At 40.4% G+C, this 27,950-nt stretch overlaps 1 protein-coding gene across 1 annotated transcript in view; it reads left to right on the forward strand.

Moving 5' to 3' along the window:
* Nucleotides 1-27,950, forward strand: part of LOC136836303 (protein disulfide-isomerase A4-like) — a 142,323-nt gene that overhangs the window by 37,424 nt on the left and 76,949 nt on the right. Inside the window, exon 3 of the mRNA XM_067100423.1 lies at nt 7,218-7,420. Coding sequence (XP_066956524.1) covers nt 7,218-7,420 — 203 coding nt within the window. The remainder of the gene's footprint in view (nt 1-7,217; nt 7,421-27,950) is intronic.

Below are 27,950 nucleotides of genomic sequence, written 5' to 3' on the forward strand. Positions count from 1 at the left end.
ACCAGAAGGTAATTGATTTGGCTATGTATTCCACCAATCTCATACATTACTAAATGACAAACTGCCTTCTCAAACCAGGTGTTCATAGAGATTAATGCATAACTCAGAGCAATTTCCAGTACATACTTTGTCTCCATATTTCCTCTAACCTTGAATGCATTAATGGAATACACAGTCAGTCCATGTTTTGGCATCTTTACACTTGTACCAAGAAATAACTTGGGATGTGGTGGGATGTGGTACTGCTTTTTTAATGTGGTTTAACTCTTAATCACCACAAGACACACACAGCTACTATATTATAAGAAAAATGATGTAAACACTTTCTTAGAATGTAGTTATATCTACTCAGTAGTAAACTGTTGGTCATTTCCATTTAAAGCAGCTACATCTTAAAATTCAAGAGACATATCCCTCCCTGCTATACATGGGTATTTGGCATAAGTGAAAGTGAGGGGTATGTAAGTAGTTGAACGCTGTAAATTGAAAATTTTATGTTTTATCATTACAAATCCTGTAAGAACATTGCCATTGTCCAACTTCTCTCTTTGGTAACACTTCTGGCCTGCAAATGGGGCTAAGAAGTGAATAAAAGTACATTACTAGGTTTGTGTTTGTAAAGCACAATTGAAATGTTAAGTTTCATATAAGTAACCTACCAAGTAATTACATAGCTATAGTTTCTAACTGTCAAGGCAGCTTTTATTTAAAAAATTGCGATAGCACTTCGATTGTTTAGTGTGGATGACAGACTCCGCCCACTATTGCGGAACACCAGAACAACTTGGCAGCCATTAACAGTTCGTTCCTGCCACCTGTGGTGTAAACATCGCACCATTTGCAGTAGCCGTAGTAGGATTTTGCAGTTATATCATGTATTGGTGAAGTACAACTGTTATGTTATGGTTAGCACAGACTATAGACAGTCTTTTGTAAGGATTTGGACCAATTTTCAACAAATTAGTCAGAATGTCAGATTCTAGCGGTTCTAGTGTCCACTATTGTAGCGGTGTAGGCTATAAGGCTAAGTTAATCAAAGCCTGCTACGATTCTCATACGATTTGCATTGAATGTAGGGGGGGCAAGATTGCAGTATGGATAATACTTGTGTTGAGTGTGCAGTGTGGGATAGTAATCAATGAAAAGTTTTGAGCTCTCATTTAGACAGGTTAGAGAGGGATAGGAAAAGAAAGACGGCTTCTAGAGCCGAGAACACTCTCTTAGCTTAGAGGCTACACCTAGGCCTAGCTTAGAGGTTAGCCCTATTACTTCCCTTTGTCTGGTATTCATACTTTCTTTCCTAATACAGGCAGTCCCCAGTTAATGGCAAGGGTTCCGTTTTGAGGGTGTGATGATAACTGAAAGTCGGAGATTTTTGGGGCTTATCAATGCCAAAAAGCGCCAATTTTCGGTTATCGGCACCCCTGTTAGGCATGTATCTGCACCAATATCCAATTATCAGTGCCGATAAGTGGAAATTGGCGATTTTCGGTGTCGAAAATTGCCGATTTTCGTCGCTAGACAAGCCCCATAAAACTGGATGGCCGTTAACCAAGCCCGCCATTAACTGGGGACTGCCTGTACTGTACTGCACTGGCCCTCCTAGTGAACTTCCTTCTACTTCTGTGCCTGGCTCCCTTACTTCCGATCATAATACCATCACCAGTATCAAAACTGGATTTGATAAAAAGCTTAATTTAGTGGTGAGTACTATTGCTGAGTTGGGGGCTTCTATTCAAGTGATTATGCAAAAAGTGTTCACGGAAAAAGTGCAAAGTGATAATGCAGTGCAAGTGGAATAGATGGCTACTCGTCCCGTTGGTTCTCTTAGACTGAGGTCACTGTCCTGCTCCCTTAACCCTGGGGGAAGACACACTGAAAGTCCAAGGGAGGCCAATGGGGTTTGCCTATGGGTAGTCGTCAAGCTCATCCGGCGGCGGCGGCGCAGGCAGGAACCGCCGTAGACGTTACCTGGGCTCTTACCGTCCTTTTAAGCGCTCCTCTGCAAGCCTCGGTCAGAGTCCCGATCCCATGGGGAGTCCAGTGCCTGTTAAGAAGTACAAGCATTCTCTTTGCAGTCCCAGGCCTTCATGCAGTTACTCAGTGGACCTTTGTGTCCACTTCAATCCATGAGCACCCACACCTGTCCACTTCAGTTTGTGAGTGCCCACATCTGTCTGCTTTGGACATTCTGGAGAATGTCTTGCCTGTCTGCTCGACTTTTGTCCACCAGTGCCCACACCTGGCTCCTAAGGCCCTGACTTCCAGATGTACTGTACTACTTTCCGAGCAACTGGTGCCAGCTACCGAATGCCAGCGCCCACTCCCGAGTGCCAAGTTCCCGCTCCCAGTCGTCCAGCGTCTGCCCACGGGCGTCCAGTGTCCACTCCTGAGCACCCACACCCTGGTTGTCTATCATCTGCTTTGTCTTCCCAGAGACTGCAGTCTCCTTCGTCACCTCCAATCAAACCTCCTGCTTCATCTCCTTCATCTGTGGACCCGGTCAGCCTTGCTCTGGCTCCGATTAAACACCACTTGGCACAAATTATGGACCCTCTGAAGAAAGCTCCTCCTGCTCCTAAGCCTGTTCAGGATAACTACCTGTCCCTGATTTCTTCGGAAGAAGAGGTCGAATTAGATCCTGTGGCTCCTTCGGCTTTTGCTGCCTTATTGAGATATTTAATGGCGAACTTTCCTTCTTGCTTCATTCCAGCTGCCCTGTCTTTGCCAGCCTTGACATTTTTAATGAGGAACCAGACAGATGACAGTGCACGTCTCCCCAAGATAGTTTTTTCCTCTGCTTCTAGGGAGTCAATTTAAGAAATAGAAGATTGGCTTTCAGCCAAAAGAGACCAGGGGAAAACGTCTTTAGCTTTTCCTCCTTCTCGACTAGGTCACAGGAGTCAGTTGTCTTACATGACCTGGGAAGCTCCTTCTGTGGGAGTCACTGCCTCCTCCCAAGTGGACTTCTCTGGTTTGATCGACTCGTCTTGTCATTCGGCTTTTGCTTCAGCCAAGGTTATGTTCTCGTCCGCAGAACTCGATCATATGGTAAAGGGCATTTTCAAAGTTTTTGAAGTCCTTAGTTTCCTCTATTGGGAAGTGGGCGCATTAGCCAAGAAGATCGAGGATCATCAGGATTTGGCTGGGGCACTGCTTCGGACTGGCTTGGGGTCTTGTCCTGCGCAGACAAAGCTGTTAGAGCTGGCTCGCTTGAGCTTTCCTCTTTCGTTACCTTTGGGGTACTTAAGAAATGAGAGCTCTGGTGCTCCTTCACATCCAAGAGGGGTTACCCAGTTGCAAAAGTCAGCTCAGATGTTCTCACCAATGGACAAGAATTGCCTCTTCCCTCAAGATATGGTGAAGGAAATAGCCCCAGATCTGCAGAAAAAGACAACTAAGGACTTGCTGACCCAGTCTTCAGGGCGCCCCAAAGAACCGTCTTCCTCTCTTCAATGCGGGACCATCTTCCCCTTCCAGCAACATCCCTTTCATGGAGGGAGAACTAGAATGTCTTTCAGGGCCAGTCTAATTGTCCATTTTGCATCCAGAAACACTAATTCTGCCAAGTCAGTGCAGAAAAAGTGACTCAGAAGTCCTCCATGCGCCAGTAGGGGCCAGACTTCTGGAATTTTGGGAGAAGTGGCTGATAAGAGGAGCGTAGCCTTGGGTTGTCAAGGTTGTGAAGGAGGGCTACGTCATTCCATTCTTGGAAAGCCCACTGTTGGTCACTTCTCCCATAGAATTGACAGCATACTCAGCTGGCTCAGAGAGGCATTCAGCCCTTCTGGAGGAAGTCCCTTCCCACATACAGAAAAGAGCCATAGAGGAGGTTCAGAACACTGACACTGAGGGATTTTACAATCTTCTCTTCGTGGTTCCCAAAACAACGGAGTTGGAGACCAGTCCTCGATGTTAGCACCCTCAATCATTTCGCCATGAAGACAAAATTCAAGATGGAGACAAGCCAGTCGGTCCTTGCTTTCATTCACCAGGGTGACTGGATGATAAGCCTAGATATGCAAGATGTGTACCTTCATTTTCCAGTTCATCCAGTATCCAGAAAATATCTGAGGTATGTTGTAGAAGACAATGTATACCAGTTTTGGGCCCTTTGCTTCCGCCTTTTGACGGCTCCTCGGATGTTCTCTCGAATTCTTGCTCCTCTTTTGAAATGGCTCTACTTACTAGGGATCAACGTGGGTCTTCACCTAGACGACCTACTACTTCGATTCCTGTCAAAAGACAAGTGCCTGGAGGACACGCACAAGACTATTCTTCTGACCCAGGAGCAGGGCCTTCTTTTAAGCCTTCATAAGTCCCAGTTAACCCCTTCACAAGAAACGCTGTATCTGGGGATGATTCTGAATTCTCAGGCTTTTGGGATTTTCTGTCCTAAAGAGGATATCCAAGTGCCTTCAGGCAGTCTGAAAATTTCCAGCCCTTTTGTCTTATTCAGCTCAGCAATGGATGAGCCTTTTGGGGACTCTGACCTCCATAGAAACCTTTGTCAGACTGGGCAGGTTACATGTGAGAGTTCTCCAGTTTTACCTGAAGGCCAACTGGAACAGAAAAACACAGTCCGACAGTCATGTCTTCCCGATCACCTTGGAGATAAAATCAGACCTGCAGTGGTGGCTGTCAGAAGAAAGGCTGTCAGAAGGGAAGTTCCTTCATCTGCTGAACCCAGCTAGGCCTTCAGAGTTTTGCCTCCCGAGTCTGCAATAAGATGGTAGTGGTTCATGTGGACAACACCACAGCCTTAGGCTATATTTGAAAGCAAGGCAGGACCCATTCCTTCTCTTTGTGTCAAGCAGCGAGAGACTTACTGCTGTAGGCAGACAGAAATCAAATGACTCTGGTCACTCGGTTCATCCAGGGGAGACTAAAGCAGGTCCTTCCCACCGAATGGACCTTGGACCCTTTACTTTGTCGAGACCAGTGGAAGTTATGGGGCAAACAAATGATAGACTTGTTTGACACCTCCAGGAACCATCATCTTCCTCTGTATTACTCACCAACCCCAGACCACCTTGCATGGGCCACGGATGCCATGCCATGAGATTGGTCGAATCTAGACCTGTGTGCCTTCCTTTCTGTATGATCAGGGAGGTTTTGAACAAGTTCCAGATGCACAGCAATGTGACCATGACCCTCATAGCTCCTTTTTGGCTTCTGAGAGAGTGGTTTCTGGACCTTCTTCATCTACTGGTAGACTTCCCAAGGCTGCTGCCTCAAAAACCATCTCTACTTAGACAACCCCACTTCAGAAGGCACCATCAAGGGTTGTCCACTTTTGCTCTGACAGGATTCAGACTGTCTCTAAGCTGCTCAGAGTGAAGGGGTTTTCAAGAGGAGCTGCAGAAGCTATTGCTCAGTGCAGAAGATGATTTTCTAGCCTCGTCTATCAGGCTAAGTGGTCAGTCGAAAGACTAAGCGGTCAGTCTTTCGACAGTGGTGCCTCAGTCGCAATATCTCCTCTGGAATCTCAGTTACAATGGTCTAAACCATTGTAACTCAGATTGCAGACTTTATCCTTTTTCTGAGGAATAGGAGGAACTTGTCTTCTTCGAGCATTAAAGGCTATAGGGCTATGCCTGACTCAGTCTTTAAACATAGAGGACTGGGTCTCTCTTTGAACCCTGATATCAGTGACCTGTTAAAAGTCCTTTGATACGTAGAAATGTAAAAAGGAAAATTCTTTGGTCTCTTGGAACCTGGATGTGGTCCTGAAATGGGTGACAGGTCCATCTTTTGAGCCCCTTAAGTCTGCTTCTCTTAGGAACCTGACTCACAAGAGTTGCATCCCTTTTGTGTTAGCCACAGCTAAAACACATCAGTGAACCCCAAGCCATTGACAAGAAAATGGGTTTCTCTCAAGGGAATGCAGTTTCTTTCACTGTAGGTTTTCTGCCAAAGAATGAGGACCCATCCAATCCCTGGCCTCGTTCATTTATGGTTAAGAACCTAACAGATATTCTAGGTCAAGAGGAAGAAGAGTCCTGTGTCCAGTCAGAGTGCTGAGACATTACCTGCATAGGACAGAAAAGATCAAGGGTACATCTGATAACCTTTGGTGTTCGCCAAGGAACCTGTCTTGTCCTTTCTCAAAGAACACCTTGTCATTCTTGTCGAGAGATTTAATTAGGGAAGCACGCGCCCAGATCTTGGAGGATTTGTTACTGAACCTTAAAGTAAGAGTGCATGACATCAGAGCAGTGTCCACTTCTTTTGGCATTCAGACATAACATGTCCTTGTCTTCTATTATCCAGTCCACTTTCTGGAAGTGCAGGTCAGTTTTTGCCTCTCACTATTAGAAAGACATGGAAACTGTGTTTAATGATTGCAGTACCCTGGGGCCATTATCGTTGCTGGCATGGTATTAGGTGAAGGATCTTAGGAAGCACTCTTTTTCTCCTGTCATTTCGTCTTGGTGTAGGGTTTTTGAGTTTTGGAGAGCCGGGGGTACAATGTACCCAGAGTATCCACCAGTCTTGGTGGATAAGTTGTGGTTTTTATCAAGTGTTTTTAGAGTAGGTGACAGCATTGTCTGGTTTTTAATCTTGGTACTGCTCCCAGGGCAAGGCACTTATATATGCTTTGCTAGCCATTGGTCCTATCATTTGCTGCAAAGCTCTCCACTAAAGTAGAGGCACTCCAAGGCTCAACAGCCACGTCACTACAGGTTAAGATGAGCACCAACCAGAGGCAGTATTCACCTGCAGTAGCTCTCTTACCAGGTAAGGAAACAACAAGCATTGCATTCAGTGCTGGCAGATTATTCTGTTTCAAATTCATTATCATTGTCTTAGTGTTTTGGAGTAGATTATGTCCATGGATCCCACCTCCATTCAATGTGGGATTCAGCTATGTAATTACTTGGTAAATTACATGTATGAAAATTATATTTTCATAAAATTAAATTTCATATACTGTATTCTTTCCAAGTAATTACTAGGTAATTGCTAGATTAGAGCCTGCCCTCCTCCTCTCTCATGGATATAAGGCATAAACGAACTGTTAACGGCTGTCAGGTTGTCCCAGTGTTCCCTGATAGTGGGCAGGGTCTGTCATCTACACTAAACAGTCGAAGCACTACCACGATTTTTTAAATAAAAGCTGCTGTGCGAGAGAAACTATAGCTATGTAACTACTTGTAAGTATATATGAAACTTCAATTTACTGTGAAAATATCATCATTATGATAACATTGTAGGTGTGGGCACTGCCAAAAGTTAGCCCCAGAATATGCAGAAGCTGCTAAACAACTGAAGGAAGAAGGGATACGAATTGGTAAAGTTGATGCAACAAAGGAAACAGAACTAGCAAAGGAACATCTTGTGTCTGGTTACCCAACAATTAAACTTTTCAAGAAAGGGCAACCTGTTGAGGATTACACTGGAGGTAGAACAGCTCAAGGTATGTATGATTCTTGTAATAAGAAAATTGCATGTGTCAGGATGTTAATGTTTGAGTTTTGAGTGATGCTGAAGCTCAGCACTGCTTATTAATCATGTGTGATGTATTACTTGGTAATGTTGCCTATTTGGCAAAAATACTGTAGGTAGTATGGATGAACTTGTAAGGTAATAAATGTTATTCTTATAAACCCATAAATCTTAAAATACCCGTAATCCATGTAAACGGCTCCAGTCACACCAACTTGAAAGACCTTGCAAGGAGAAAACATGCACTGTGCATGCTCAGTTTGTATCCCACTTTCTGGGAAAGGAAAGAATGCATTACCCTTTCATGTGACTCCTTCATAGTTGATTGCGCTACTCCATTCCTCAGGACTGTTTTTTCCCGTTATTGTTCCCCTCGACGTGGGACCACCTTGATGTGGTGAGGGGGCTCTTGAACCCCTGGAATTTGTTCCTGGGTTTCAGTCCATGAGTCCCACACATCATGACATATTACTTTGGGTTAATTTTTGTGGAATCTTCCACTTTTGGTAAAATTTATTGGCCCTGATAAATAGGAAAAGAAGGTATAGCTGGGACTGGGTTTATATCCAAAGCAATTAATGGGAACTGTGGTAGAATCATCAACTACCCGATAATGTTTGGACCTGAGGGATATCAGATTGATAGCTCAATGGTGGGACTATTCTGCAAGGCTAGGCCATGAATTCCAGGGGTGATCTGGTTCTGGGGATAGGAGAGACTGCATTCTATCTGGTTTGCCCATAATATGGTTAGGGTGGGGATAATTGTTTTCTTGTAATACTCTGCCCCAGCAGGCAGGTTTGGCTTGCACTTGGGCCACAATAACGGCATTGTGCCATCCCCTATGGGGTAAGGTAGGGGCCAAACATTTGGGAGTTGGCTCTCACTTGTGCCGTTGGTAGAAGAATAAACTCCATGAAAGGCTGATGATATCTTTTTAAGGTTTTCAAGTGCACTTAACTTTTTTTTTTATGATATTCGATCTTTGAGTAGTAGCTATAAAGAATCAAGAACCCTGGACCCACTGATGATACCATTTTGGCACAGATGATGACCTCTGCACCTCCTCTGACAACCTGTGTTTGGAAAAGAATAGGAAACCACCTAGTGTAATTACACTGGACCCCTATGCTCCAACACGGAGCAAAGGGAAAGTAACCAGAAATGTATGTGAAATAGGACCAGGTATATTTGAAACCTCTTATGATAAGTATTTGATCGTTGATCAGAAAGATTCTAATTGTGACATTTTTAATATGTACAGTGACATTGTGGAGTGTTGTGGTCAAGGAAAACTAACAGTAGAATTGGCTTGAGCAAAAGAAAGTGAAAAATTAAAAGCATTATTGCATCTGGGAGGAGACAAGTAGACTGCTTAGTACATGCTTTTTGGAATTACACCAAGGGAATGATATTTGCACCCCAACTGATGACGTACTGGGAGGAGAAGCTTGTAGAAGAATTAAAAGATTAAGGTGTGTAGAGTTGAAAGAATGAAGAAGATCAATGGAGCCTTAGTTCCACTTCCAGACTTAATTATTACCTTTAATTCAACCTGACTTTTTAACCCATTGATATAAGGGGTTTGTTAAAGGATAGAACTTCTGGGAAAAAATTTTTGTTCAGTTAGGTTTTTTTAGAGGCAAAGTGGCCATTTTTGCATCTCCTCCTTTGCTTTTTGGTTTTAAGGGATGAGATTTGAACCACGTATAAAACACATATGGACCTTCGATACAAAGCCGGGATTTTTGATTTTTCAATTATTTTTGGATTGAATTTTTTTTTTTTTATTAATGAAATTTTCCCGAAAATTACAGAAAAAAATTGCCAAAATCAGGTGGCTTTGTTTTAATCTACCATGTTTCCCATGTTATATTTAAAATTTCAAATTTAGATTGGGTGTTTTGAGGGGCCTTCAAAGTTTTAGTTACATAAAAAAGGGTGGCATTAAGACTGTGTTACAATTAATTCTATGGTTTTAATTTTTAATTTTAATGCAAAATGATTATAAATAAGAATATTAAATTATTTATGTGCCTCAAAACACATTCTTATAAATTTTAGGTTCCTGGTCCCCTGTCTGATCTTGCTGCAAGGTGGGGAGTTGCCTACACTTTTTATTAGTGTCTCGAATCCATCCCTTGCCAAATGGAGGGAGTTCCAGCCTGATTCGTGATTCAAGTAATTCATCAAGTCTTGCTTCACTTATTATGATCATTTTATTTTCAGGATCCCATTAACAGTAAAATATTGGTAGTGAAGACAAATAAAAGGCGTTTAGGGGTGGATGTGGTTGGTCTCTGGTCAAAGAGATCGCTGTATTGTTTGGGCAACAATACATCTTCGCTCCAGTCTTGGCATATTTCTTGATTTCTACTTTTGGACTTTTCCACTTGGCTTTTCGGCATTCTAGAAGCATGAAGTGAACTCTGACCTTTTAGGCACGGTGAAAAAAAAACACCGCAGAAAATACAGATAGGCTAGCGAGCATGAAAAACGTGTCCTTCTAGCTTGGAAGTTTATAGGGGGGAGTTGACATGGCTAGGAATAACTAAAAATCCATCATTTCATTTCAAAGGAAGGAATATATATCCTTAAAAAACTATACCAGACTAAATCATTTGAAAAAGTTTTTGGGTATATAGGAATTTTGCCATTTACGGCAAAGGTAAAGCAATATATTTTTCCCAAGATCGAATTTTTAAAGGAGGTGTTTTGTAATAAAAGCAGCATGGTTATGTTTTAAGGTAAAGCAATATATCCCAAGAGAAGGTGTTTTAATGGAATATATGTTAGGGTCTTGTAGGCAGAACCTACAAGGCAAGTCTGCCACGTGTTGAATGTAGTGAACCAGAGCATGCTGTATGTAGTAAAGAAGCAAGATGTGTACATTGTGGAGAAGATCATCCATCTTTTTCACAGAACTGTGATGTGTGCATCATGGAAAAAGATATACAGACAGTAAAGGTAAGTGAACATATCACATGTAGAGAGGCAAAAGAGAAAGTATTAAATCAGTATGTTAGACCTGGAATATCCTTTTCCAGTATTGCTGCCAACAGAAGAAATATAAATGCTACCAGAGATGCTTCCCTTGGCAAAGTAAAGGGAAGGTCATTGGCAACCTTTACTCCTGCCTCTTTGCAGGCTGTGCCAGTGATATCTGGCACTCTTGCCTCCTCAGAGGTAGTGCCTTTATTTCTGGTGCCAGATGTACCTAGCAGTCTTGCCTCTCAGGAGGCTGTACCAGCTATACCTGGTTTGTTGGCTTCTTTGGAGGGTGCACTAACTATGGCTGGCACTCTGGCGTCTGTGGAAGCTGCATCATCTGTATCTGGTTCTTGTCTCATTGGAGCCCGCACCAGCAATGACTGTTTCTCTTGATGCTTTGGAGGATGCATCATTTGAGCCTGAAAATTCTACCACTCCTCAGGCAGTGCCAGCTTTGTCTGGTGCTCCTGAACTTGAAATTTCAATAGCAAAGGTGCTATCAAGGGTGCCCAAAGTCCATGATACTGGGGAAGGATATTCCAGCTATGGCAGATACCTCCTCCATGGAAGTAACACCACCATTGAATTTAAGACGATAGGCTGCCATAAACCATCAGTTCCTATCCAGGAAAAAGCAGATGCAAGGCAAAACCAAAGTAAACTTCATTCATTTTCTCCAGTGGAATTGTCAGGGATTAACCCTTAAGGGACGGCATAATTTATCAGTGTGCAGCACCCCAGACCGGGGAAACTTAGAACCCTTCTAAAAACACTTAGAACTGCCTATTTTGATAGTTCAAACAGACACAAAACAAACTAAAAATGCTTATACAGGTATTATCCTACTTATTAATCAAATATATAGTCAATAATTCAAAATATGGATTGAAAATAAGGTATTGAAAACGACACCTCGGTCATTCTGTATATATCAAAGGTCCTGGCCATCCTAGTGTTAAGTGTATACAGTGCTCCCCCATTTTTACGTGGGAATAGGTTCCAGAACCTACTGTGAAAATGCAAAAATCCCCTCTAAAAATGCTTATGACTGGCTTATAACTGCCAAATACCTTGTACCCCTTAAACTAAAATGCTTATAACTGCCTGTTTTAACATTTCACTGCTTAATTTGATAGTTTGAACAAAAATATACCTTAAATTATCATACTAAAACAATTTAATATTTCAAACAAAATACACCCCAAATCATCATCCCAAAACACCCAAAGTAACTCTACATTACAGTACTCTCCTACTACTGTTACTCTTAACCCTTAAACTCCGACTGGACGTATCGTAAGTCGACTAAAATTGTCTGTCAGGTGACGAGTGGACATACCGTACGTTGACTACAAAAAATTTCAACCTTTGGTCAACTTTGACTTGACTGAAATGGTCAAAAAACGCAATTGTAAGCTAAAACTCTTACATTCTAGTAATATTCAATCATTTACCTTCATTTTGCAACAAATTGGAAGTCTCTAGCACAATATTTCGATTTATGGTGAATTTTTGAAAAAAACTTTTTCCTTACGTCCGCGCGGTAACTCTGCCAAAAATTTCAGAAATTCTTTCATAATTTTGTCGTAATTTTTGCACTGTTTTATATTAGCTGTTATATAAAGTTTTATATATGAAAATGTGTGCAATTTCATGTAAAATACAACAAAAAAACAACCCATGGTTGTAGCTTTTATCAGTTTTGAAATATTTTCATATAAATCACAATAAATAGAAAAAATTCAACCTTCAGTCAACTTTGACTCGACCGAAATGGTAAAAAAACGCAATTGTAAGCTTAAACTCTTACATTCTAGTAATATTGAATCATTACCTTCATTTTGCAACAAATTAGAAGTCTCTAGCACAATATTTAGATTCATGGTGAATTTTTGAAAAAAACTTTTTCCTTACGTCCGCGCGCAGTAACTCGGCCGAACATCTCGGAAACTCTTTCGTCACTTTGTCATAATGTTTGCACCGTTTTATATCAGTCGTTAAATAAAGTTTTATATATGAAAAAGTGTGCAATTTCATGTAGAATACAACAAAAGATAACTCATGGTTGTAGTTTTTATCAGTTTTGAAATATTTTCATATAAATCACAATAAGTGCCAAAATTTCAACCTTGGGTCAACTTTGATTCGACCGAAATGGTCGAAAAACACAATTGTAAGCTAAAACTCTTACAGTCTAGTAATACTCAATCATTTACCTTCATTTTGCAACAAATTGGAAGTCTCTAGCATAATATTTAGATTTATGGTGAATTTTTGAAAAAAACTTTTCCTTACGTCTGCGCGTGGTAACTCGGAGGAAAACATCTCAGAAATTCTTTCGTCACTTTGTCGTAATGATTGCACCGTTTTATATTAGTCGTTACATAAAGTTTTATATATGAAAATGTGTGCAATTTCATGTAGAATACAACAAAAAATAACTCATGGTTGTAGCTTTTATCAGTTTGGAAATATTTTCATATAAACCACGATAAGTGCCAAAATTTCAATCATTCATCCATTTTCCTTCATTTTGCAACAAATTGGAAGTCTCTAGCACAATATTTAGATTTATGGTGAATTTTTGAAAAACTTTTTCCTTACGTCCGCGCAGTAACTTGGCCGAACATCTCAGAAATTCTTTCGTCACTTTGTTGTAATGTTTGCACCGTTTTATATTAGTCGTTACATAAAGTTTTATATATGAAAATGTGCGCAATTTCATGTAGAATACAACAAAAAATGATTCATGGTTGTAGCTTTTATGAGTTTTGAAATATTTTCATATAAATCACAATAAATAGAAAAAATTCAACCTTCAATCAACTTTAACTCGACCAAAATGGTTTAAAACTGCAATTTTAAGCTAAAACACTTACAGTCTAGTAATATTCAATCAATTACCTTCATTTCGCAACAAATTGGAAGTCTCTAGCACAATATTTCGATTTATGGTGAATTTTTGAAAAAAAAAAATTTTTTTACGTCCTCATGTTACGAAGTCATGCATCATTTTGTGATAATATTTTCTCTGTGTTGCTTTGATCGTTTTACAATTTGTTATATATCAAAATCATCGCAATTTAGTGTACAATACAAAGAAAAAAACTCCTTAGCTTTAACCGTTTTGCTCACAGCACGATTTGTATACAATTATATATGAAAATTTTTTTTCGTGCCTTCATATATTTTAATATTTATATATGATAATGATATTTTTTATCATTTCTGATGGTTGCATACTAAACTTCAGGCAATGGCAAAAAAAGGAGCCAAAAATAAACTTAATCTTAAAAACTAAGCGTGCTGTGATGTTTTGAAAAAAACTTTTTTTCCGCTCCGGCGCTAACTCCCGAACGCTGCCGGCATACGGCAGACACTTTTGTAAATAGAGGCTTGGGGTTTAAGGGTTAAGTAGGCTAGATACACCCTAAAAATGTTATAAATGCCAATTTTAACAGTTCATTGCCAAACTTGGTAGATCTAAGCCAGCTGTCCGCGGTGGGCTAGGTTATGGCAGTTGACATTTTTCTATAGAACTTTACTTGCTGAACAAGAATTTAAAGTAATATTTTGTCACACGGCTGTAATTAAGCTGTAAATTACCTTAGAACTGTAGCCGACGGTAAGGGGGACCGGTTGGGAATCTGGGTCCTGGGTGGGTAAAAACACTTTCGAGAATAGCTCACGGTGAGGGGGACCCGTTGGGAATCCAGGGTTCTGGGTGGGGTAAATAACTTGGGAAAAGGTTTGGGCAACTTATTGTTGTATTTCCAGTTATATATGTCATTTGGAACACCAAAAACAAGCGTAAAAATAAGGGGGAATAAATGGATAGCGTGAGCCGTTACAAAGGTACTTTTCACATATCACTACTACTGCTGATTCCAGGCCATGTCACGCATGCTCGGTCTTACAGGGGAGCTTTCGGTTCATCCAATGCCTCCAACTGAGAGAGCAGTTGGTGGGTTTTTTGGCTGGTGGCTGTACCCAACCAATCACGTTGCAACGTTACCTCAACATTACGTTTCACCCAGGTGGAGAATTTGGGGGATACATAAACTCAGTTACATGTATTCCTTTTGCTCAACTGTTTTATAACCGTTTCCTATTCGTTGTAGCTTGTGCCTACAACCTTCTTCCAGTACTTTTACCATAAATAACTTACAAAATTACATTTGTCGGCAGACACCTGAAGCATGTATATGGGGTAGGAGGAGAAGGGTCTTGCAGGATGTTTCGCTACCACTTTCTCTCAGTGAGTTAACAGAAACCTTTTTTTTACATATTTTGTAAGCCCTGTGGTTGGCGCACGCCGCGCAATATTACCGCTTGCCAGAGCATATGAGCCTGCCAGATTATTTTAAAAGTGCGGATAAGGCGCGCAGCGCCGTTCCACCACCCCAAAACTGAAAGCAGAAATACACTTTTAGCCCCCCCAAACTTCATCCTTCCTACCCTGTTCCGGTGCAGTTCACCGACACAGTTCACTTACTCTTCAACCCAGCACGATGGCGGACGTCACCCCGAACCTCCTGCTCCTCTGAGCCTGTAACCAAGTGCAATTTGCCTCTTACCTGTGTCAATTGCTACCTTAGTTATAAGGACTACATTATACAGGGGACAACTATTGTATCTGATTGCTGGAGAGCTTATGACCGCCTGAAGGACGAAGGCTACGTGCACTTAACTGTCAATCACTCCATGAACTTTGTGGACCCAGTAACTGGTGCGCATACGGCCATAGGAGGTACAACTTCATCAGGTACTTGGCAGTAGCCCATTTTAAAATCCACTTTGATGACCCGAAGACGAGGCTCCACGCATTTGTAAAGGTGGCGGCTGAATTGTACCCTCCACCCCTTTAAGGTAAGGTTCCTAAACTATCTTCTTTATTAGTAGGTAGTTAGGTCACCTGTGTTTTGGTGTTATTAGGTTTTAGTGCTTTTCATGTAGGAGCGTTATTATTTTTGGGTAATTGTCATTTACCGCCATGTTTCTACATAACAGTCCTATGTCACTTTACCAACTTGTACCTTTTGTGCAGTACCTCACCTTCCCCACCCCCCCCCCCTGCTGAACATATGGCTCCCTAGTGGTTACGTAACCCAAGATGGCGGATTTGTTTACTGTTTACATTTCTTCGCCCCGATCGCAAGCAACGGTTAGTGTGCAGTTGAGGTAGCCTGTGGCAGTTGACGTTTTTTCAGTGTTGCTTTGCTTGCTTTGCACGAGTTTAGGGTAACATTTTGCCCGTCGGCTGCAGCTAAACTGTAATTTACCCTTGAGCTGTATGCACCAGTGCAGGGGACCCACGGTACCAGTGTGCAGTTTTCGAGGGTCAATTACGCTTTAGTTACAGCCGACCGACAAAATTTTACTTGAAATTCTTGTTCAGCAAGTCAAGTTCTATAGAAAAACGTCAACTGCCATAGGCTACCTCACCACGGACAGCGGGCTTAGAATTACCCCAAACTTGACAGTTCAAACAAAAATATACCTCAGACTATCATCCCAGACCACCCTAATATCATTTCAAAGTGTGAGAACAATTGTTGACTGATTGTGCCCTTGTTGCCTCCTTTGTGTGTGTTTTTTTTTCTTGCTGGCGACATGACTTTTGTTACAACCCTTGGGATTGTTATGCAAGTTCTTACATTTATTACTGATAATTCAATTATAATTTAAGAACTTCCATAACAACCCCGAGGGCTGTAACACAGTCATGTTGCAAAATTAAGTTCAAGCCTACAACTGTCATTCTTAAGCATCCTCTATCAGCCACACACGTTTTCTTTGGCCTACGTAACTTTGCACATTGTTCTGCTTATATTGTATGTAATGCAATGGGCATACATTTTACATATATTTTCCTGTGTTGTAAGATGATTTTGAAGTGACATTTACTATACAGGTACGTATTTTAGGATAGTACTACTGTACAGAGCACATCTAAAATACGTGGGTAGGGGCACGTACATACCTCCAAACAGAATGCTAGGTTTGTTAATTACGTCATGTTGGTATTTTTGTGATTACGCATGAATACATTTTGATAAAAAAAAATTATTTACTACAGTAAGTTATTAATTTTTTAAATGTTGTTATTAATATAATTTCAAAGTCATCTTAGATGTTTATCCTTAAAAATACTTTAACCACCAAATGGCCAACATAATAACAATAATAATAATATTGTATACTGTAATTAAAAAATTTATGCATTTCTTCAGTAAATTATGTGAAGATCTGAAATGAGGGGGGGAGGTTGGACTTGTCATACATGTCAGATATCTGACTGCGAGGGTCGCAGTCAGATATTTGAGACATATGACAGGTCCAACCTCCCCCCCTCATTTCAGAGCTTAGGAAGATCAGGAATATGTATTTGTTTGTTTAAAATTTCTCATAATTTACTATAGAAATGCATTCAGTTTTTAATTAGAGTATATTATTATGATTATTATTATTATGATTATTATTATTGTTATTATTATTATTATTATTATTATTATTATTATTATTATTATTATTATTATTATTATTATTATATGAAAATTAGTACTTATTTTTAGGTAAATCATTTATTTATCATACAAATGTGGTTAGTCCTCACCATCTCCCATAAATTTATTAAAATCTTCTTGTGCCGTTATTCATTCTCTCTCTCTCTCTCTCTCTCTCTCTCTCTCTCTCTCTCTCTCTCTCTCTCTCTCTCTCTCTCTCTCTCTCTCTCTCTCTCTCTCTCTCTCTCTCTTGCAGTATACGTATATTTTAATGAAAAAATACAGTGATTAGTGAATACACAGTGTTGCTCTACTAAAAAAAGTGAATTAGTAAGAATTTTAGAGATACAGCCCAAAGAAAAATCCGCAAATTAGTAAATTTCCTCTGCAGACAAGTGAATGATGTGTTCCAAAAAAATCCGCAACAAAATGAAACCTGGAAAAGTGAAACACGTAAAAAGGGGGCCTGTATATTTTTAGATATTTCCTATGTGAAACCCCTTTTAAATTTACAGATTTATCTTTTTAGTTACCTATTAAATTTTATTGTAGCGTCAATAACCTAGTTGTTGTGATGCCAGTTGTAGCAGTCATAAATTAAATAGAATCAAATACTGTTATTGTAATGTGCCATTGATTATTATTCACTAATATAGATTTTATTCATTTGCTTCACTTTGTTTTGTTAGTGTTAAGTGCATTTATAGCTAAGCATCTTACTGCCTTTTGCTTGGTGGCTTGCTCACCACTGTTCTTATACTGTGAGGTCTCCCTTTTTTCAGTTTTTAAATATAGTATGTGCTCAGCCTTTGTGATTCAAAGTTATTAGTTAATTGTTGCTTGATTTGTTCACTTTTTCCTTTGGGTTTACATGAGAGGTTATTCACTTTAACTGTTGCCCTTTCCTTATTCTTAATCAGGGTATATTTGTTTACTGTAGACAGTATTTGCTGTTTTTGCCAGTAGACATAACTTTTGTTCTCCATTTTGCCTTAGCTGTTCATTACTGTACTGCATATTATTTTCTACTTGTCTAGTATTAAGAGTTTTTGTGAGCCGTTACTTCCCTTCAATTGTATATTTGTTAAATGAATTGTGCATCCATGTACTAGTGTAGGCAATGATGTCATGTTGCTCATTTATTCTTGGACTAGGACCCACATTTACAGTACCCTTCCCATTGGAACCAATAGTTTCCCCTCGGCAAACCTGTTTGCTTTGTGTAGAATGGGCCATAGATCTTAGTGGTTCCTCTTCTTCACAAGCAAGTGTATAAATGTTGTTCTGGTGCTACAGCTGGTGAGTATTCTGACTCGTCAAGACTGTCAATTCTTGATTTCTGTCTGATGGTGCTTTTTTATCTGCGAGTTCCTACTCCCTCTTAAGAGGGCTCAGCTTAAGAGACATAAAGTCTTCAGTCTCTTATTAGTTCCGTGGAAGCTGCTTCCTGGCCCAGCTCTAAAGAAAGTTGCCTCTAATAGTGTTCCATGACCAGTTTTTACTGTAATGGGTTCATTCATAGTCGAGTTAATTGCAGACTTTGGCTTCTGTGATATTACCTGCTTTCTTGCTGTTTGTGTCCATGTCTGTCACTGTGACCTTGATGTCTGTTGAGTGCATGCCATACTTGTCCTCGATGGTTCTGACCATGTATGTAACTGCTTTTGCACAGGCCCATGCCCTAGTGTATACAACTGCTCCTGCATACCTGACTGCCTCTAGAGTATTTGACTGGTAGTTGACTGTATCCCTGTACTCAACTGCTCCTTTGTACTTGGTCACCCCTGTACATTACATGTCCTCTGCAGTTTTATTGTCCTCATTCAAGCCTGACATTCATTCTTCAGTCACTGGACACTATGTGCAAGATATTCCAATGCGAAATGGTCTGCCCTATCTGTTCCCGTAAGGCTGCTTTTACTTGAGAAAATCCTTAAACTTTGACAAGAGATTTCTTCATCCCTGATCCTGTTGGCTTGAATCCACATTAACCTGAGAGCTTAACTGGATTTATGGCATTCAAAACTAGCAATCCCCCCCACCTCTGCTTTGGACTTTGGTTGCTGTTTTTTGGTACAACAGTGAGGTGTTGGGTTTAAAGCTATTTGAGCTTCCCATGTCTAAGTCTTTGGATGCTATCAATAAAAATGCTCTGCTACTTATGAAGAGCTGCAGTTCTCATAGGGGTTATGACTGTCCCATGAGTGTACATCAGCTTCCTCTGCTGGACAAGTATCTTTAGAAGTTTTATTAGCTACAGAACTGCTATTCAGAGGCTTAAGCTGCCTTATTTTGTCAAGTTTATTCCAGAGGTGTGTTGGAGGACATGGAGGCCAGTGTCTTGAAATCTTTGGTCTTTGAAGTTCTCCTTGTCCGCCAACATGTGTTTCTGTCTTTTCTCCTCTTGTATTGAACAATTGCCCTCTAGTTCTACCCCTCCAGTAAGGTGAAGATGCCAGTCACCAACAGTCAGGTGGACCTTATGTTGCAAAAGGATGTAGTTGAGGAGATTTGCCCAGAGAAGTTGGTATTTTACAGTTTGATCTTCCTTGTTCCGAGTCTGGCAAGTTGGGGATTTATCATAGATCTCAGCCATCTTGAGTTTCTTCATTTGATTCTCTTTTGAATAGAGATGGCTAGGTCATTTGGAGATTAAAGTCACAGAGATGACTAATTTGCTTCAGTAGACCTGAGCGATGGATATTTCCACAGTCCAATTCACCCACTTAAAAGAAATTTCTATGCTTCATTTAGAGTGGGCATGTTTTTCAGTTTCAGGCCATTTGTTTGCCTGTGTACAGCCCCCTGGAATGTTTAACAGGACTGGCACCCATGGCTGATTAGCATTTCCATTGGTATCTGGATGCCAAGTTGATTTTGGCTTCTTCAAGAAAGGGGTTGAGAGAGCATGTTCAGTGTGTATACAGATTGAGACTTTGGCAGAGTTGGTCTGCCCTTTGGGGGAAGGGGTTTGTTGCCTCCAGGAGACTATCTGGGAGTTTCTTCGTAGGTGGTGTGATAGGTCATCTGGTATTGCTGGAGAAGCTGGTTCCTTACTGATGCTTTTATATCTGTTCTGCCAACTGCAGTTAGCTTTGTGCTAGAAGACAGCCTCAATGTTTCCTTCTGATTTTCTGAGAGGAACTGAATGATGGTTGGGAGCCCTATTGTTAGATTCACAGGGTAACGAAGTATGGTCAGTAAAGGAATGATGCAGGTACATGAACTTTTCTGGAACTGCAGATGGCCTTTAGGCCTCCAAGCATTTGTGACTGTCTTGGCAAGTCATTACATTCAGATCATGGAGAACAGCACTACTGCCATAGTGTGTATATGTAATCTGGTAGAAATGAGGTTAGACTGCCTGTTGGAAGTGTAAATCTTCTTTGGGGAAGACAGAGATGAGATCATACTGTACCAAAATTAATTCCAGGAGTATGCATTGTCTTGGTAAATGCTCTTGGCATGGCTCATCAGATGCATGTTTGGAGTAGCAAGTGTGGGTGACTTTTGCTGTGTCATTGAATGTTAGACTACCTCTGTATAGGTCTTTGAAGCTGGAAATGGCATGGGCAGTGAACACCATGCACCAGCCTTGGTATGATCTGGAAGTTTGTGCTTTTCCTTTGTTTCGACTGCTGAGAACAGGTTCTGTGAAGTTTTGGGCATTGGAAAATTCTAGAAAGATAGAATGACTTATATATCTGCCTTTTGATGACAACAAGACTGGTTTCTAGACATCCTAGTAGTTGTTTTGGACAACTTGCGAGTTCTCCTGCTTGGAGGGAACAACTAAAACATTGCCACTAGCACTGGTTTCCCAGTGTTGTTGCACCTAACTGCTTTTCAGAGGTCACTGCAGCAGCTATTACCACCCTTTGCAAGTCCTTTATCAGTGTCCTTTACCAAGCAAAGTAGGAGCTGTTTGTTGCTTGGTGTGATGATCAGAGTTCTTGTTCATTTAAAGTTCTCTGTGTGCTATTAAAGTTCCTCTCTACTCCCTTAAGTCTTCCTTCATCATGGCTTAGACTTAAATTTTAGATTAAATCTCATAGACGTTGGTGCTGCTCAGGCATATTAGATTACCGTCTGAGCCCTTGACTTTTACCCATTACCTCATGCACTTGGGTCTGCTCTCCTTTTCAATGGGTCTTTTGCATTATCATCTGTCTTCAGTTGCATTTCAGGCTGTTTTATGATTAATGGGTTCATAAAAGATATTTTCTAATTTTTCCATAAATGTGTTAGTCATAAACTTCCTGTGCCCTCTTCCCTTCCCTGCACACTTCAAGATGAAGCTTGAAACAGGAATTGTTAATTCATTTCCTTTTGGGACAGAGGGGTGTGAATTGGGCATGCCTAGTAGGTCTTTTCTCTTTGCAGGATTTTGAAGTTGGTATGATGGTTCTCATGGAATAAGGCTATTTTATTATCTGACATGTTTGTATAAAAACTTGTTTTATTGTAAAAATGGCATTTGTTCCTACACAAATACAAACCTTCGGTCCTTACTGCACATTAGAGTTAGCTTGCAAACATGAGCTGGAACAGCTGTTTAACTTTCAAACAAGGTTGTTAACTACCAACGGTAAGGGGGAAACTCTGCCCACTCGTCTGTCTGCACTCTGCTTTCAGGCACCGTCGTGTACAGCCAGTCCCCTTTTACCGGCGGCATCGGTTAGCGGCAATCCGGTTTTATGGTGCTTGTCTAGCAACTTCGTTAACTGGATTTTCAGGCTCCAATCTCCAGGTAGCGGTGGCGATCTCCAGTTAGTGGCACCGATCTCCTGTTAGCGGCGTTGATCTGTTAGCAGCGCCGATGTCCGGTTAGCAGCACCGATCTCCGGTTTTCAGCGCCAATCTCTGGTTAGCAGTGCCGATCTCCTGTTAGCAGCGCCAATCTCTGGTAAGCAGCATTGATCTCCGGTTAGCGGTGCCAATATCCGATTAATGGTGCCATTAACCCTTAAACGCCGAGGCCCTATTTACAAAAACGTCTCCCGTATGCCAGTGGCGTTCAGGAGCTAGCGCTGAAGCGGAAAAAACGTTTTTAAAAAAATCACTGCACGCTTAGTTTTAAGATTAAGAGTTCATTTTTGGCTCCTTTTTTCTCATTGCCTGAAGTTTAGTATGCAACCATCAGAAATGAAAAAAAATATCATTATCATATATAAATATTGGAATATATGACAGCGAAAAAAAAAACTCGTATATAATTGTATACAAATCGCTGTAAGCAAAACGGTTAAAGCTAATGAGTTAATTTTTTTAGTTGTATTGTACACTAAATTGCGATGATTTTGGTATATAACAGATTGTAAAACGATTAAAGCAACACAGAGAAAATATTATCACAAAATGATGCATGAATTTGCGAGCGGACGTAAAAAAAAGTTTTTTCAAAAATTCACCATAAATCGAAATATTGTGCTAGAGACTTTCCAGTTGTTTCAAAATGAAGGAAATTGATTGAATATTACTAGACTGTAAGTTTTTTAGCTTACAATTGCATTTTTTTACCATTTCGATCGAGTTAAAGTTGACCGAAGGTTGATTTTTTTCTATTTATTGTTATTTATATGAAAATATTTCAAAAATGGTAAAAGCTAAAGCATGATTTATTTTTGTTGTATTCTACATGAAATTGCGCACATTTTGATGTATAACACTTTATGTAACGAATAATATAAAATGACGAAAAAAAATTATGACAAGGTGACTCAAGAAATGCTAGGATTTTTAGCAGAGTTCGCGCATGCGTGAATGGAAGGAAAAGTTTTTTCAAAAAGTCACCATAAATCGAAATATTGTGCCAGAGACTTTCCGTTTGTTGCAAAATGAAGGTAAAGGATTGATTGTTACTAGAATGTAAGAATTTTGACTTACGATTGCATTTTTCAAGCATTTCGATAGAGTTAAAGTTGACCGAAGGTTGATTTTTTCTATTTATCGTTATTTATATGAAAATATTTCAAAATGGTAAAAGCTAAAAGCATGATTTATTTTTTGTTGTATTCTACATGAAATTGCGCACATTTTGATGTTTAACACTTTATGTAACGAATAATATAAAACGGCAAAAAAAATTACGACAATGTGACTCAAGAAATGCTAGGATTTTTGCAGAGCGAAGGAAAAGTTTTTTTCCAAAATTCACCATAAATCGAAATATTGTGCTGAGACTTTCCATTTGTTTCAGAATAAAGGTAAATGATTGATTGTTACTAGAATGTAAGAATTTTGGCTTATGATTGCGTTTTTCAAGCATTTCGGTCGAGTCAAAATTGACCAAATGTTAAAATTTTGTCAGTTATCGTGATTTAAATGAAAATATTTCAAAACTGTTAAAAGCTAAAAAGAATGATTTATTTTTGTTGTATTCTACATGAAATTGCACACATTTTGATGTATAACACTTTATGTAATGAATAATATAAAATGGTGAAAAAATTACGACAAGGTGACTCAAGAAATGCCATGATTTTCAGCGAAGGAAAAAGTTTTTTTAAAAAATTTACGGATGCCCCTCAGGACACCCCGATGCTTCCTAGGGGTCGTAAAAGGCACGGGATGTGGTCCTTGGTCACCTTCGGTCACACGTGGGCGAACAACACGGCGCTGAGAAGCTGGGTCACTTTGGCTGCTGGGTCCTTCTCCAGCATCCCAGTCTAAAATTCGTCTCACACGCTCACTACCGACAGGCAGTATGCGCCTTTCATGGTCCTGACGGCTTTGAGACATCTCTGCAAACGTCCTGTTGCAGCACAAATACGCAAACACTCGCCAAAGTTCTGCAAAACACGGATGCGTCAAAAAATCGCTCTCGCACAGTCCGACGCTGATGCTGTCTGGTACGAGAAGGAGGGAATTCGCGCATGTGTGTCTGGGTGACGCTTATAAACAAAACAACAGCTTGATCCGTGAACTCCCAGCATCCCTCAAGGCGCGTGATTTGAAACCTTCCGCAAACTAGGCCTATAATTATTTTTCCGCGAATATTTAAATAAAGCATTTTTAGTCGACGTATGGTACGTCCACTTGACATCCAACAGACAATTTTCGTCGATGTGTGGTACGTCCATTAGGCGTTTAAGGGTTAAGTGGGTTATTAGTACTATTATTGCCGATATTTGGTTAGAGGCGCTTGTCTGGGAAAGGAACATGTGCCATTAACTGAGGACTGCCTGTACAGATGTATTCTTGTGCTCTCTGCCCAACTGCTGTTTTTCTTTCTTTCTTTTGTTGTTTTGAAATATATGTTTTTGTTGTATTTTTGTCAATATGCAAACCCCTAGTTTACAACTGCCTGTTGAGAGGAAACCTGTAAATCTTAGGTGCTGCCCAGGGAGGGAAAGGCCTTGGAATCTCATATGCTTGTGTATCATGCCGTAGGCATGATTGTTACCAATTGAGCCTTTGTTCCGAGTGTTGGGTCTGGCCGTCTTAAAAGTGGGTGAAGTATGCTGGGAAAAGAAGAGAGAGAAGGTTTCTTTGGTGTCCTCGGAGTGCAGTATTCAGCTGGTGACACTGAAGGTTCTCTCTGGTTCCTTCTTGCCCTCAGATAAACTTCACTTGCTGTTACCACTCCTAAGGGAGTGGTTTCCCCTCTCCTAACCCAACTTTTGTTCCAGGTGTTTTGGAGCCCGAGGGAGTTGTGCCCTCCCTAGGCCCCTCCTGGGAGAGCCGAGTGTTTCTGGTTTAATTAATCACTTGAAGGTGCCTAAAGGCCTGTGTTACTGCATCCACCATGCAAGGGTCCCAGAAGAGTGACACTGGCCTACCAACCCACTCACCTGGGCAAGACTAGAGGAGGTCCCCCACCCAGTCTTCCTCCCCTTAGAGGGACAGCCCATTGACATTCGTGTGGTTGGGACTGCTCTTCCTGACCCATGCAGGAGTTCGGCCTCCGGCAGGCCAGGAAAGGGTGCTCGGGATCTCTCACCTGTCCCCCCCACCACCTCAGGGTTTTCCAAGAGCCAGAAACCGGACAGGCCTAGGGTTCAGGACTGGGACTGTTTGTGTTCCCACCCCAGCCCTACCATGGAAGCATACATTCCGGGATTGGTCCTTTCAGGGGGCTCTGGCAAGCAACCCTCTCCTGTAGAGGGAGGGACTTGGGAGGACCATGACCTGGAAGGACTCAATGGTCCTATGGCCCAGGACTTGGACACCCTTGAGTTACAGAGGAATTTTGTTGAGATCTTATGTCTAACAAGGCAGTACAACGCTCTTGAGAAGGAGACTTCGGCTTTTTCCATGGACCGTTTTTCAGCTGTTGAGTCTTTTTGGGGAACCCAGGGTCTCGACAGGCTTGCCTTGGTGTAGACTTGCCGAGGGGGTTCTGGACCAGGTGAATTCTCTTGTTTCTGGGCAGGAGAATTTGCGTCAGTCAAGCCGATCAAGCAAGATACTTCCTCAGCCTCTCACTCACTATGGGAAATACTACGTTCCATCGGAGAGGCCTTTGTTGACTAAACAGTTGACCTGGACCTGTGTCGTCTGTGTACCAGTCTATCGCTGGATTGCCTCCAGCCAAATGCTGAGTGGTATCTGGACCTGATAGCTCTACCTTCTGAGGTACTGAGAGAGATTCCCCCATGGCACAACCTACTGAGCCAGCTGCATGTAGAGGTATCACCAGGCGGTAGAAGGGCTGACACTTCACGACTGGAGACTATCCAGCATCTCTTGTTAGCAAGAGGCTTTTCTCACCACAGAGCAACAGAGATGTCAGGATACCTTCGGAAGTCCTCTGCAGCTGTGTACCAGGGGAAATGTCCTGTGGTTGGTGTCATCAACAGAATATTTCTCCAGTTAGCAGCTAATCTTCAGCAAGTAGCTAAGTTTCTCTGTTTCAGCCATAAAGGGCTGTAGAGCTGCCCTTGGCCAAGTCCTTTGGTTGAAGGGGGTAGATCTCTCGTGCTCATGGGAGACCTCCATGCTTTTGAGAAGCTTTGAATAGTCTTGCCCACCCAGGGAACTGAGGCCCCCTGAATGGGATGTGACACTTGTTTTAAGGAGCCTGACTTGTGCACCATATGAGCTTTATGAGAGTCATCAGACAAGGATCTGACGTTGCGGACTGTTTTCTTACTAGTGTTAAGGACTTGGTAGTGAGAAGTTTCGCTGATGACACAAGAATAAGTAGAGAGATTAATTGTGGTGAAGATAGGAACTCGCTACAAACAGACCTAAACAATATATATAAATGGGCAGAGGTGAATAGGATGGTATTTAACTGTGATAAATTTGAATCAATAAACTATAGTGATAAAGAAGGAATGCTGTATACATATAAAGGACCTAATAATGAGACAATCACAAATACGGAAGCAGTTAAAGACCTTGGTGTGATGTTGAATAGGAATATGTTATGCAGTGACCAAATAGCAATAATATTGGCAAAATGCAAAGCAAAAATGGGAATGTTGTTCCGGCACTTCAAAACAAGAAAAGCCGAACACATGATTATGCTTTATAAAACGTACGTACGTAGTCCACTTGAATATTTCAATATAATATGGTATATACCCTCACTACCAAAAGGATATTGCACAAATAGAGTGTACAAAGGTCCTTTACAGCTAGAATAGAAGAAGTTAAGGACCTTGACTACTGGGAAAGACTACAATTCTTAAATTTATATAGTCTTGAAAGGAGAAGAGAACGCTACATGATTATCCAGGCATGGAAACAGATAGAAGGAATTACTGAAAACATCATGGAGCTAAAAATATCAGAAAGAGCAAGCAGAGGTAGATTAACCCTCACAATCCGGGCTAAAATTGTCTGTTATGTAACATCTGAGACCGGGCTAAAATTTTATTGCAAATTGGAGAAAAATACATATCTATGGAAAGGTAATAGCATGCACATGAACGTGGAACAAAAAAAAAAAAAAAAAAAATTTTGTACTTACCAGAGCGAGTTGATTATAAAGTGCTATAAGATGGATGAGCGGGAGACAGCTGACTGAAAAGAACTTTTGGCGAGTGTTTGCGGCTGCAACAGGACGTTTGTAGATAACAAACAATACCATGCAAAATAATGAATTCTAAAAGTTTGCACTTTTATACAACAAATATAATACAATAAAATTATTTACATGTCAAGTTATTACCCGTAAAATGCAAAAAAAATGAAACTACCCATAAATGTAAAAAAAGTATACAATCAATCAGTAATACTTCATTTGGAAAAAGTTAAAGTCCTTATATTTCTGAATTTTATGAATTTTGAAAAAATATTAGTATTTATGAAAGACCCGAATGTAATATGAAAACCTGTAATGTAGAGTAAAAGTTATTGAAAGTGAACAATACCCATCAAGTTATACCCGTAAAATGCCATGAAATTGAAATATATATCATCAATGTATGCCAACACATTTCTCGACTCAATGAAAAGCTCTCTCTCTCTTGTCTCTGATCTCTCTCTCTCTCTCTCTCTCTCTCTCTCTCTCTCTCTCTCTCTCTCTCTCTCTCTCATAAAAGACTGTCAAGTGAATAATGTAAATGTAAAACAAAGTTTGGTTGAAAATAAAAGTTATAAATTATTACCCTTCAAATGCAATGAAAATGAAACATACCCATAAAAAAAAAAAGTATATAAAAAGTAATACTGGAAAAAATTTATAAATTCTTAAAGCCTTATATTTCTGTTCTATATTATGAAAAATATTAGTATTTATGAAAGACCAATTTAATGTAATATGCAAAAAAACCATGGTAATGTAAAGTAAAAGTTATTTGAAATAAAACAATAACCCATCAAGTTATACCTTTAAAATGCCATGAAATTGAAAAATATATAAGCTCAATGTATGATCCAAATATTCAATCATTTACTCATTTTGAAAAGCAATTCCATCTCTCTCTCTCTCTCTTTCTCTGAATTTTCTCTCTCTCTCTCTCTACTCTCTCTCTCAGAAATTCTTTTGTCACATTGTCTAATGTTTGCACTTTTTAAAAGACTGTCAAGTTAATAAAGTTTTATAAAAGAAAA

Source organism: Macrobrachium rosenbergii, chromosome 56 (assembly GCF_040412425.1).
Source record: "Macrobrachium rosenbergii isolate ZJJX-2024 chromosome 56, ASM4041242v1, whole genome shotgun sequence".
Classification (NCBI taxonomy): Eukaryota; Metazoa; Arthropoda; class Malacostraca; order Decapoda; family Palaemonidae; genus Macrobrachium; species Macrobrachium rosenbergii.